This window comes from Tamandua tetradactyla, chromosome 21 (assembly GCF_023851605.1).
Source record: "Tamandua tetradactyla isolate mTamTet1 chromosome 21, mTamTet1.pri, whole genome shotgun sequence".
In the NCBI taxonomy this organism is placed as follows: domain Eukaryota; kingdom Metazoa; phylum Chordata; class Mammalia; order Pilosa; family Myrmecophagidae; genus Tamandua; species Tamandua tetradactyla.
This window is the reverse complement of record NC_135347.1, coordinates 726,206-739,310: the sequence shown is the minus strand read 5'-3', so window position 1 is coordinate 739,310 and position 13,105 is coordinate 726,206. Positions and strand designations below refer to the sequence as shown.

Sequence of the window (13,105 nt, the reverse complement as noted above, 5' to 3'; positions counted from 1 at the left end):
CCAGAGGGGATAGGTTGGCTGCTCATGGACTACCAGCTGAGGGAGGTGAGAGGCCTGGAGGATACTAACATTCCATAGGTATAACTCCACCAGATTCCTCTGCTTTTAGTATATAACTGCTACCTTTGGTTGTGCCAGGTGTTCTGCCAGGCCAGAGATTCTGCTTTACACTCCTGAGTCAGTAAACCTTTTATCTTCTGTCATAGTGGAATGGGAGAGAGGCCAGCATTGCTTCTTAAAGATTTTCAACTAGTTTTTCTGCTTTCAGGGTACCATGGTATCTCTTAGTATCAACAGTATCTGTAGTATTCATTAGATTGTTTCGCAGATTTCCCTGCATCTGGCTTAGGATTCATTGCTCTTCAGTTGACTAAGTCCGTTTTTACTCATTCATCTGTTTTCCAGCTTCCGAAATTATATTTCCTCTCTAGCTCTATTTATTGTGAGTTTGTGCCTTTGCTGTTTCAGTTGGATATCTGATGAAAATGGAGTAGTGTGTGTTTAACTTTTTATACAAAAGTTCATGACAAGTTTGATTGTCAGTTTGACAATTGTATGCTTGGTTGCCTTCCTTAGAGAATGTAATCTCTTTGTGGACAGAGCTAGTGTCTGTTTTGTTTGCTACTATGAGCACAGTTCCTAGGACTCTGTAGGCGCTTCCAAGATAATTATTGACTTAATGATCACCATTTTTATAGGAGACTATTTTTACATAAGTTTGGGTTACATGTTATCCAGATAGGAGCAATGAAATGATTACTGATATAGTATTTGTGTTGCTGAATAAAATATAAGATTGAAAAATGATTTTCTGGTGTGCATAATGACATTTGGCATTAATTACAGCCACAGAATCAATCTTCCTGCTCACACATTTTTAAAACCATCACCTCTGCTTTCCATGTCTACGTTCTTTGTTCTGTTTTGTTGCTCTTTAAATTACTGATTAGCCCTGACATGTATGTCTTTGTTTATTGTGTGCCCCTCCTCACTAGAATGTACCTTTCATAATGCCAGGGACTTGGTACAAAATATTTTGTTCACTGCTGGTTTCCAGTATCCAGATCAGTGCCTAGCACATGATAGGTACTTGATAAAGTGGTGGTGTTTTTTTTTTTTTTTACTGAATATGTCATTTTTTATTAGCTCTTAACCTGTAAAGTTATTTCCCACTCCTGTGCCTGTTTATGTAAGAGTAAATTTCTTTTGTTCAAAGAAATGGTTTTGTGGTTCAGTTTCAGTCTTACTTAGTAGTTTTCCTAATTTTAATCTGATTTCAATTAGAGTTTGATTTATTCTGGTTGATTCTTGCTAATTTAACTGAACTGATCTGTTTATTGAGGTAGTAGCAGAATTGTATTGTCATGAGAAATTAATGTTTTGCAGCTTTTGAGTTTGTGCAAAAGCATCTTGGTCTTTGGGCATGTTCCAGAGGAGACTCTTGTTAATGAAAATTGTGATCACATACACTTCTGGAGTTTAAGTGTATTAAATTATATTTATTTTAATTTCAGGGAAGTTCATTAATGCTCTTCAGTAAAAATATTGTAGATCATATCCTTTTTCTCTTTGGAAGAGAAGATGATTTGAAGATAGCATTGAAGTTGATACCTGAATTTTGCAGCAAATGCATACTTAATGTGCAGTTTGGTCATAAATATGCCATGTAATTATTTGGTTCTAGGATAGAAGAGTTTAGTTTAAGCATATTAATAACTTTTACTCTAAGTTCTAAATAAAGTTTATTTTCTAAATGTCTGGACTATGGCTAGAAAATTAGGATTATGTTGATTCTGAATACTGGGTATAAACTGGGCCCCAGAAACTAGTTTAATTATTTGGTAATTATTTGAATAACTGCACTAGTGTTGAGTGGTGTTCTGCTGTCACCAGGCAGCTAGCTGTTCAGAAGAACCTTACAGTATTTTAAAACATGAACAGAATGCAAACAGCTGTGCCTAATTGCCCTCGCTCTCCTTGTGGAGTGTGTCTGTTTTATTTTTATTCTTTATTCTTATTGACACATCTTCTTATACATACAGTCCATACATGGTGTATATCATTGGCTCACAATTTCATCATATAGCTGTGTATTCATTACCATGATCATTTTTTAGACCACTCCAGAAAAAGAAATAAAAAGAAAGAAAAAACTCGCACTGTATTTTCCCTTCCTCTCATTGACCACTAGTATTTTTCCATCTACCCGATTTATTTTACCTTCTGTCCCTCCTATTATTTGTTTATTTTTATCCATATTTTTCCCCTCATTTTTCCATCATACCCTGGATAAAAGAAGCATCAGACACAAGGTTTTCACAATTACACAGTCACATTGTAAAAGTTATACCATTACACAATGGTCTTCAAGAATCAAGGCTACTGGAACACAGCTCAGCTGTTTCAGGTACTTCCCTCCAGCCACTCCAAAACACCATAACTAAAAAGAGATTATCTGTATAATGCATAAGAATAACCTCCAGGATAACCTCTCAACTCTGAAATCTCTCAGCCACTGAAACTTTATTTTATCTCAATTCTCTGTTCCCTCTTTTGGTCAGGAAGGTTTTCTCAATCCCTTTATGCCAGGTCCTGACTCATCCTGGAGTTCTGTCCCTGTTGATTTACTTGACTGTAAATCTCCTGGGAATGAGGTCCCCCATAGGGGGAGGGCAGTGTGTTCACCTGCTGAGATGGCTTAGAGAGAAAGGTCACATCTGAGCCACAAAAGAGGTTCTTTGGAGATGATTCTTATGCATAATTTTAAGTAGGTCTAGCCTATCCTTTGCAGAAATAAGATTCGTAGTGGCGAACCCCAAGATCAAAGGCTTGGCCTATAGATTTGGTTGTTCTCACTGCTTGCAAGAATACCAGAAATTCTGCAAATGGGGAAGCTGAATATTTCCTTTTTTCTCCCCAGTCCCTTGCAAGATACCACAAGGGTACCTTGCATATACTTCTGTATTCACTGCCCTAATTACTCTGGTATATATTGGGGTATCACACTAATCTGGACAAACCAACAAAATGTCATGCCCTAATCAAGATTCCATGTACTTATGAAAGACCATTTTTTATCTTGATCACAATCTGGCCTAGTTTTTTTGAAGAAATCACCATCTTCTACTCATTTAGGTCTGCTTTGTTGCAGTAATTTTGTCATGTATTTCCTATACACCATAAGATGTTATATAGTGTATTTCACTCAGATATAACATTCTGAATTTGAACCATTTGCATGTATTGTTACCCATTGAAACAATGAAGACAAATAAATAGGCAGAATATACAGTAGCCTGTCAATTGGCATGATTTTTTTTGAAATATAATTCTTGGGTGCCATTTGGTTCTTGGGAAGCGCAGGTTCCCTCTCCTGCCATGAGGCACCTGACTGAGATGCACTGTTGTGATCTGGGATTAAAAGTTGACAGGTGGTTTTAGTAGAAGTTTTTGTAACTGTTAAATAATTTTAAGTCAGTAGCTTTTGTAAGTATCATGTAATACTCTCTAATTTTGTTTCAGAATCATATGTATATGATATGTATCCTAGCCCAGCACTGGTCATTTATTGTGGAATGAAATAATAGATTCTGTTATTTTGGAATTCCCAGCTTTAGCACCCAGCACTTGTATAAACTAGGTATTATTGCTAAATTTTATGACTGTATGGGATTCTTTTTTTAAAATATTTTTATTGATAAAACAACATACAAACATTCTTAATGCTCAAGCACTCCATACATGATGTATAATCAATGGCTTACAATATAATCACATATTAATATAATCACATATTTGTGTATTCATCATCATGATCATGTTTTTGAACATTTGCATCACTCCAGAAAAAAGAAAAACCTTTGTACTTTGCATTCAATTCCGTGTTTCCACCTGCAGCTCTAGGTACCAAAAAAAAAAAAGAAAACCTCATACAGACCATACCCCTCACCCCTCCCACTTATTGACCACTAGAATTTCCATCTACTCAATTTACTTTAACCTTTGTTCCCTCTATTGTTTGTTTATTTTTTATCCATGCTTTTTACTCATCTGTCCATACCCTAGCTAAAAGGAATATCAGACACAAGTTTTTCACAAGCACACAGTCACATTGTAAAAGCTATTATGGGGTTCTTTTTTTTTTTTAATTTTTATTAATAAAACCAATCAACATACAATATGAACTTTTTTTCATCACATAGTTGTATATTCATCATCATGATCATTTCTTAGAACATTTGCATCAATTCAGGAAAAGAAATAAAAAGAAAACAGAAAAAAAAATTCATACATACCATATCCCTTACCCCTCCTTTTCATTGATCACTAGCATTTCAATCTACTAAATTTATTTTAACATTTGTTCCCCCTATTATTTTTAATCCATATGTTTTACTCATTTGTACATAGGTAGATAAAAGAAGCATCAGACACAAGGTTTTCCACAATCACAGTCACACTGTGAAAGCTACTTCATTATACAGTCATCTTCAGGAAACATGGCTACTGGAGCACAGCTCTACATTTTCAGGCAGTTCCCTCCAGCCTCTCCACTACATCTTGAATAACAAGATGATATCTACTTGATGCATAAGAATAACCTCCAGGATAACCTCTCAATTCTGTTTGGAATCTCTCAGCCACTGACACTTTGTTTTGTCTCATTTCTCTCTTCCCCCTTTTGGTTGAGAAGGTTTTCTCAATCCCTTGGTGCTGAGTCCCAGCTCATTCTAGGATTTCTGTCCCATGTTGCCAAGAAGGTCCATACCCCTGGGAGTCATGCTCCACGTGGAGAGGGGGAGGGCAGTGAGTTTGCTTATTGTGTTGGCTGAGAAAGAGGCCACATCTGAGCAACAAAAGAGGTTCTCTGGGGGTGACTCTTAGGCCCAATTTTAAGTAGGCTTAGTCTATCCTTTGCGGGATTAAGTTTCATATGAACAAACTCCAAGATTGGGGGCTCAACCTATTGCTTTGGTCGTCCCCACTGCTTGTGAGAATATCAAGAATTCTCCACTTGGGGAAGTTGAATTTCCCCCTTTTCTCACCATTCCTCCAAGGGGACTTTGCAAGTAGTTTTTTATTCACTGTTCAAATCCTTCTGGGATTTATCGAGCCAGCACTCTGGACAAACGTGCAAAATCTCATGCCCCAAGTTTCCATGTACTTATGGTGTTATGCTGTTCACATAAGTTATATTAGGAAATGCACTAGTTGAAATATAAATTTTGTACCAAATAAACATTTTTTGCTTTAGTCTCACATATAAGTTAAAGTTTTAAAATATTAATTACCATCTATTTTCAACACCCTGTGTTATTGACATTCCGTTGTTCTTCCTCATGCAAAACATTTAAAAATTTGTACATTTGGTCACTATCAGTATACACTCTAGGCATTCCTAGATTATACCATCTCAGTGTTTATATGGGGTTCTTTTTTTTAAGATTCTTTTTTTTTTAAGGGAAATCTAAAATCAGTCATTAATCATTTAAGAAATGGAAGGTGCTTGCAAGGTTAGGGTCATTAGTTCTTGGGTAATATCAAGGAAATTTCTGCGTCATACATCAAGTTATAAAATTATCTTAAAAATAACTTCATTTTCATTTATTTAACTGCACTTTACATCTTGATTTGATATCTCCTGTACATCTTGGTTTATAATTTATAATATGCATTGTATTTAGAAAATAAATTTCCGTTTCATCAAAAATATTCTCTTCTCATGAAACATGTAATGCCTCTTTCCATAGAAAAACGAGGATATGGTTTTATGCTCAGAGGCAACCAGGATTCTGGTACATTGCTGCTCATTACTAATGACCCAGAGTCATTAGTAATCATTTGACATTGGAGGAGAAATTAGGTATCTACCAAAAGCTAGCTCAAGGTCTCCTGAATTGCTTCTCTAGTTTTAGTAGGTTAATTAAATTGCCTCTTCTTTTGTTTCTTCCTTAAGCAGGGAGGGAGTCCTCAACCAGGGGTATAACTTGATGTCTTGGGCTTTTGAAATGTATTTCAGTTATGCTAAGAAAGAATCTGATCTTAATGGGGCCCAGATTAAACTTCGAGAATATGAAGCAGCACTGAATTCAAAAGATGCAGCTCTGGCCACTGCACTTGGTGACAAAAAAAGTTTAGAAGGAGATTTGGAGGATCTGAAGGATCAGATTGCCCAGGTAAGGTAAACTCTATTCAAGAGCCACGTCCGGCCGGTTAATTGCCCCTTCTGCTTAAGGGGTGTGTGTCTGCTGCCCTTAATTAAGAATCTTCAGGTAGTGAATATGGAAAATATTGTCAACTCTCAATCGTTGTGATTAGGTTATGCACGTCTTCTGTAGTACTTACTTGTTCTCAAAGCCTCTTTATTATTGCACCAAAATGAGAGGTAGGAAAAGAGAAGATGCCATAATGCTGCTCTGCACAAAGGAGAATATGGAAGTGCCTAGGTGAAATCTTTGGTTTGACTTTGAAAGTGAATCATAGGTCTCTGTTCCAATTTCTATTGCCCATTATCTAATTTGAGAGTTAATTTGGGATAGCACCCTGTGGGTGGGACCAGCAGTTAAGAATGCAGTTCTGTGATAAAGGTTAATATGAGGTACCCTCTTATGTTGATAAATGTATAGGGATTTTATAATACTTGATTTGATTCCTAAGTATCTTAAATTCATTATTAAATGATTACTTACTGTAATTTTTTTATCACAAATCTTTTTCTTTTTCCAGTTGGAAGCTTCCTTAGCTGCTGCCAAGAAACAGCTAGCAGATGAAACTTTACTTAAAGTGGATTTGGAGAATCGCTGCCAGAGTCTTACCGAGGATTTAGAGTTTCGTAAAAACATGTATGAGGAGGTAACTCGATATAATTTTACTCTTAAGGAATGGAGGGGACCTAAAATACTTTGTTATTGAAAAACTATATTTTATTTACGAGTTTTTTCTCACAAAAAAGATTTCGGATAAAAAGTTGAAATTTTGGGAAGGGACAAATTTTGTTGATAAATTATTCAAGGTACTGCTGCTAAAAGGCTGCATCTAAGAACTCAGGCTGTTGTGATAAACAGATGTGATTTCACCTCCATCTAACTTAAAAAGGCTTGGTTCACAGCTTACTGTTGCTGCCTTACAACTTCCTCCAAAATTTAGCAACTTAAAAACAACAGACCTTTATTATTTCACAATTTCTGAAGGTCAGGAATATGAGACTACTTAACTAGTTGGTTCTGTTTCGGGGGCTCTCATGGTGTTGCAGTCAGTCTTTCAAGTGGGGCTGGAGACAGTACTTCCATACTCATTCATGGCTGTGGGCAGGGGTCATCAGAGCCTTGCCACGTGGGCTTTTCTCTGTAGGGCTGTTCGTGATATGGCACCCCTCAAGAGTGTGATGAGAGAGAGAAAGCGACTAGCACAGAGGCTGCAGTATCTTCTGTTGGCTAGTTATAGGGGTTGTGTATCATCATTTCTACTGCATTGTATGGGTGACACAGAACAACCCTGATATGGTGTGGAAGGGGATTGGTTACACAAGCGTGTGAAAACCAAGAGGCAGCAACCATTGGGCATCTTGGAGGCTGACTATCCATGGCACTTATGGGTATACATGGAAGTTTTTAAAAGTCAATTGCAAGACCAAGCTGCTTTTGTTACTTCTTACTGGAGGGACAGTTTGTTGCCAAATGGAGGAACTAATAAAATTGAATAAAGGGAAATGAATGTCTGTTTCCTCATTATTGAAGAGGGTGGAGAATATAAAGTTAAATTTTTTTCCCACATTACATTTGTGTATTCTTTTTTTTTTTCACATGGACAGGTACTGGAAATCGAACCCTGGTCTCTGGCTTGGCAGGCGGAAATTCTGCCACTGAGCCACTGTCGCAGCACCCTATGTATTCTCTTTTTAAAATTTTTATTTTAGTAACATGTAACTAAAATTTCCCCCCTTTAACCATATTTAGATATATAATTCAGAGGTATTAATTACATTCACAATGTTTTGCTTCTGTCACCATCACCCATTATCATAACTTTTCTATCACCTCCACAGAAATTCTGTACCAGTTGAGCTTTAATTTCCATTGCATAGCTCTCTCTAGTACCTGGTAACCAGTATTCTAGTTTCTGACACTGTGAATTTACTTATTCTAATTATTCCATATCAGTGAGGTCATACAAATTTGTCTTTTGTGTCTGGCTTATTTTACGCAACAAGATGTCTTCAAGATTTCCGTTGTCCAGTGATTAGAACCTTGTTCCTTTTCATGGCTGCATAGCATTTCACATATTTTGCATATCCATCTGTGGATGGATACTTGGGTTGCTTCCATCATTTGTCAATTGTGAATAATGTTGCTGTGAACTTCAGTGGGAAAATATCTGTTTGAATCTCTGCTTTCAATAATTTTAGTATATATCTAGAAATAGGATTGCTGGGTTACATGGTAATTGTGTATTTAACTTTCTGAGGAACTGTTAACTGTTTTCCACAGCAACTGCACCATTTTACATTCCCACCAGCAATAAATGAGTGTTACTATTTATCTGCATTCTCTCCAACACTTGTTATTTTTCGTTTTTTCAATATGAGTATCCTAGTGGGTGTGAAGAGGTATCTTGTGATTTTGATTTGCATTTCCCTAATGAGTAATGATGTTGATACATCTTTTCATGTGATTTTTGACCATTTGGAGAAATGTCTATTCAAATCTCATGATCAGTTTTGATTGGGTTGTGTGTGTTCTTGTTGTTGAGTTTGTAGAATTTCTTTATAGATTTTGGAAATTAAACTTTTATCGGATATGTGGCTTTATTTTTTCCCATTCTGTAGGTTATCTTTTTGCTTTCTTAGTGGAGTCCTTTGATGAACAAAGGTTTTGAATTTTGTTGAGTTTCCATTTATCTTTTTGTTGTTGTTGCTTGTGTGGTTTGTGTTTTTAGCGTAAGATCTAAGAACCCATTGCCTAACATAAGGTCCTGAAGATACTTCTTACGTTTTCTTATAGGACTTTTATAGTCCTGTTTTGTTTTTTTTTTAAGTCTTTGATCCATTTTAGAGTTAAATTTTATGGTGTGAGATAAGGGACCCAATTCATTCTTTTGCCTATGGATATCCAGTTCTTCCAGCACCATTTGTTGACGAAACTATTCTTTCCCTATTGTGTGGACTAGTCACCCTTTAAAAAATCAATTGGCCATAGCTGTGAAAGTCTATTTCAGAACTGTCGATTTGATTCTGTTTCTATCTTTGTGTCATTTCCATGCTATTTGACCACTGTATCTTTACTTTTTTTTTTGGCATGGGCAGGCACTGGGAATTGAACCCAGGTCTCCGGCATGGCAGGCGTGAACTCTGCCACTGAGCCCTTGACCACTGTACCTTTGTAATAAAATTGGGAAGTGTGAGTTCTCCAACATGATTTTTTAAGATATGCTTTTGGCTTTTCTGTTTCTGCAGAGAAGGCTTTTGGAATTTTTATTGGCATTGCATTGAATTTGTAAATTGTTTTGGGTAGAATTGACATTTGACAATATTCAGCCTTCTAACCGATGAGCATTGATTGTCCTTTCATTTATTTAGGTCATCTTTGATTTCTTTTAACAGTGTTTTGCAGTTTTCTGAGTTTAAGTCCTCTACATCTTTGGTTAACTTTAGTCTTAAATATTTTATTCCTTTTGCAACTGTAAATGGAACTTTTTTCTTAATTTCTTCCTCAGATTGTTCATTACTAATGTATTGAAGCACAACTGAGTTTTGTATGTTAATCTTCTTCCTCTCACTTTGCTGAATTTATTACTCTAGTAGCTTTGTTGTATATTTTTTAGTGCTTTCTCTGTATAGGATCATACTGCCTGCAAATAGTGGAAGTTTTATTTTCCTTCCCATTTTAGGTGCCTTTTATTTGTTTTTCTTGCCTAATTGTTCTAGCTAGAACTTCCAGTTCAGTGTTGAGTAACAGTGGTGGCTTCGGTGTCCTTGTAGAAGCAGTATAATTTTGAAAACAGTGACAAAGTAACAATGGCTCAAAAACAGGAATTCATTGTAGTGGTTGGAAAAATTTTTTTAACTGGGGAAGAAAATGTAATAAAAATTTGAACATTTTTAATAGCAATTTATTTATTGCTGGTGCCCAGTACACTGGACAAATGGAATTTAGACAACTCTTGAGTGAATTTTTTCACTTAAAAATGAAATACTGATCCTAGTTTTTTTAATTCAAGGGGTGGTGAGGATCAAAGTAAAATATTGTTTATAAAAGATCTTTATAAACTATAGTGAATGCTGCCAATATAATTGCTAACAGTAACAGTTTTGTTGTAGTAAATCAATTATTTTTATATGAAGTTGACTTATCTTTTTTTTTTACATTTTGTTAAAACTGTCTGTTTTGATGTTCAGTGTGAACTCCTGTATCTTTATACTGCACCTTTAAACCTGGGGTAAGGTAATGTTTTTTCTTTGTAAGGTCACAGGTTCTACATAAAATAATAAATGAAAAATGGTACATGTAAAAATAATTGAATATTTTTAGAGTGTTTGGATGGGATCTTTTAACTTTTAGCTTTTGCCTTTTCCTTTTTTATAATTTTCATCGTGGAGACATTTTTAGAGCATAAAATTTCCCACTTTAACGACTTTCAGGTATACAACTGATTGGCATTAATTATGTTCACCGTGTGGGCCATCATTTGCTATCTATTACCAATGTCTTTTCATTGCTCCAAGTTGAAACTCTACACCCACTGAGCATTAAACTCCCCATCTTCTCTCTGTCCCCATAACCTCTAATCAACCTTCTGCTCCTATGAATTTGCATATTCTAGACTATTTCATGAGTGAAATAATATTTCTCCTCATGTCTTCAACTGTAGCAGTATCAGAACTTTGTTCCTTTTTTACAGCTGAATAATATTCCATTAAGTGTATGTACCATATTTTATTCACCTGTTCATGTTGATGGCCCTTGGGTTGCATCAACCATTTGGCCAGAATGAACAATGCTGCTTTGAGCATCGGTGTACGTGCATTGCTAGTCCCTGCTTTCAGTTCTTTTGTTGTATATCTAGAGATGGGATTGCTGGGTCATGTGGTAATTCTGTGCTTAACTTTGGGGAACTGCCAGATGTTCCATAGTGGCTGCACCATTTTACATTATGAGGGTTCTTCTCTGTACCCTCTCCAACACCTATTTACTTTTTTCTTTTTTAACAGTAGTGGTTCTAGTGGGCGTGAAGTGGTATCTCATCATGGTTTTGATTTGTGTTTCGCCAATGGCCATAATGATGTTGAGCACCTTTTCAAGAGTTTTTAGGCCATTTGCTTATGTTTTTTTTTTTTTGAGAAATATCTATTTCAAGTCCTTTTCCCATGTTTAAAATTAAATTGTCTTTTTGTGTTTGGCTTTTTTAGAATTTATTATAAAACATTTCTTTCATTGTCTTTTCTGTTTTTTTTTTTACAGTGATGATAGTTCTGTTCATTAGGTATAACTAAGTTCTTTTACGAACAGTGAAGGAGGAAAGAAAAGAGGAAGGAGAAAGGAAGAATAAGGTGGGAGGTAGATAAGCTCACCATTAGTAGATGGGTAAGAGCTCAGGGAGGTTAATAGCAGAACTGGAATTTAACCCTGGTCTTCAGATTCTGTCGAGTGCCTTTTTCTCTGCAAGTTAGAGAAAAATGAATGCACTATTAAAATACAGAAACGAGAACTTGCCTGGCATATGTCCCCCTCTTGTGGCCTGTTTAATTATTGCCATGAAAGACAGAGTGTTGTATTTTCATAACTAGATGTTTAAAAGGAAATTTAGAACTTGGGTTTGTAGCCACAGATTACCCCATTCCAGTATAGACAGTTCCTTAAAACAAGGAGTGAAGGATCATGCCAACTATTTCTATTCTTTTTTAGTGAATGTAATATGTATTAATCAGTCAGGTAAAGTTCGTAGGATCCTTTATGAATCGATAGTGATAGATTTAACACCAGCTGTTAAAAGAAGCCTTGTAAATTAGCTTGCTCTACCTATTGCATCCTAGTGTATTTAAAAAAATAGTTTTATTGTGCACTAATCTTCTACTTGAAGTTGTTCTGACTGACTTTACCTTTTCCATGTGAATTGTTTGTACAGGTATTCTTAGAATTATCATAAAAGAATTTAGGAAAACAGTTACAGTTCCATGTACATAGTTATCCATTTTTGCGCAGTGCTGTAGTAAATCATCTAAAACATTCCTTGCCTCCAAAACTAAAAAATAGCTTTACTGCTTAGAAGAAACAGAAGGTCCTAGGGCTCAAGATGCCACCATTCGTGCCATCAGTCCTGTTTCAGAATCTTTTCACCTGAAAACTAAGACGTTCTTCTCCGACAAATTCACATGCCTGCCCAGGACAGACATCAGGGTTTGCGTGTAGAACTTCAGATGACCCTGAAGCCCCTCACACTTGTAGCAATGCAGCCATGGTAAGCTCTGGTTTTTGTATCGTTTCTCTTTCCCAGGAGATAAATGAGACCAGAAGGAAGCATGAGACGCGCCTGGTGGAAGTGGACTCTGGGCGCCAGATTGAGTACGAGTACAAGCTGGCCCAAGCCCTGCAGGAGATGCGAGAGCAGCATGATGCCCAGGTGAAGCTGTACAAGGAGGAGCTTGAGCAGACTTACCACGCCAAGGTCAGTCGCCCGCCACCCGAGCATCTTTGCGTAAAGTCAGGACTTTGCAGTCCTCGTGGAGAGCAGCATGCAAAGGTGTTTTATTTCCCTAGTCACCATTAATTTAGGAAATGAATTCCTTTAAAAATTTTGATAGTCCTTCTTCTGCTGTTCATTTATAAACTATTATAGAAATTTTACAAGTGTTAGTAGGCCATGCAGAAATTCATAAAATAATCACCTAGTTCTTGCTTTACTAGTAAATGATTTTACCCTAGTATGTTAAGTGTTATATGATTTTATTAAGAGAGTTATTAGTGGAAGGCTTAGGAAATTAGGGCCACTGGCAGTCTTGAAAATGAGTTTCATTGCAAGGCCTTGAGCTGCTCTTGTTGCTTTAATTCATCTTATGAGTAATAATCGCCTGGTGACAATGAGAGATCTTTTTAACGATACGTTCAGTTGA

The 13,105-nt window shown here is 36.2% G+C and overlaps 1 protein-coding gene across 2 annotated transcripts in view; it reads left to right on the top strand.

Moving 5' to 3' along the window:
- LMNB1 (lamin B1) overlaps window positions 1-13,105 on the top strand; it is a 73,428-nt gene that overhangs the window by 31,111 nt on the left and 29,212 nt on the right. For both annotated transcript variants that reach the window (XM_077138773.1, XM_077138774.1), the window contains exons 2-4: window positions 6,020-6,176; window positions 6,727-6,852; window positions 12,490-12,660. In XM_077138773.1, the coding sequence (XP_076994888.1) occupies window positions 6,020-6,176; window positions 6,727-6,852; window positions 12,490-12,660 (454 nt within the window). The remainder of the gene's footprint in view (window positions 1-6,019; window positions 6,177-6,726; window positions 6,853-12,489; window positions 12,661-13,105) is intronic.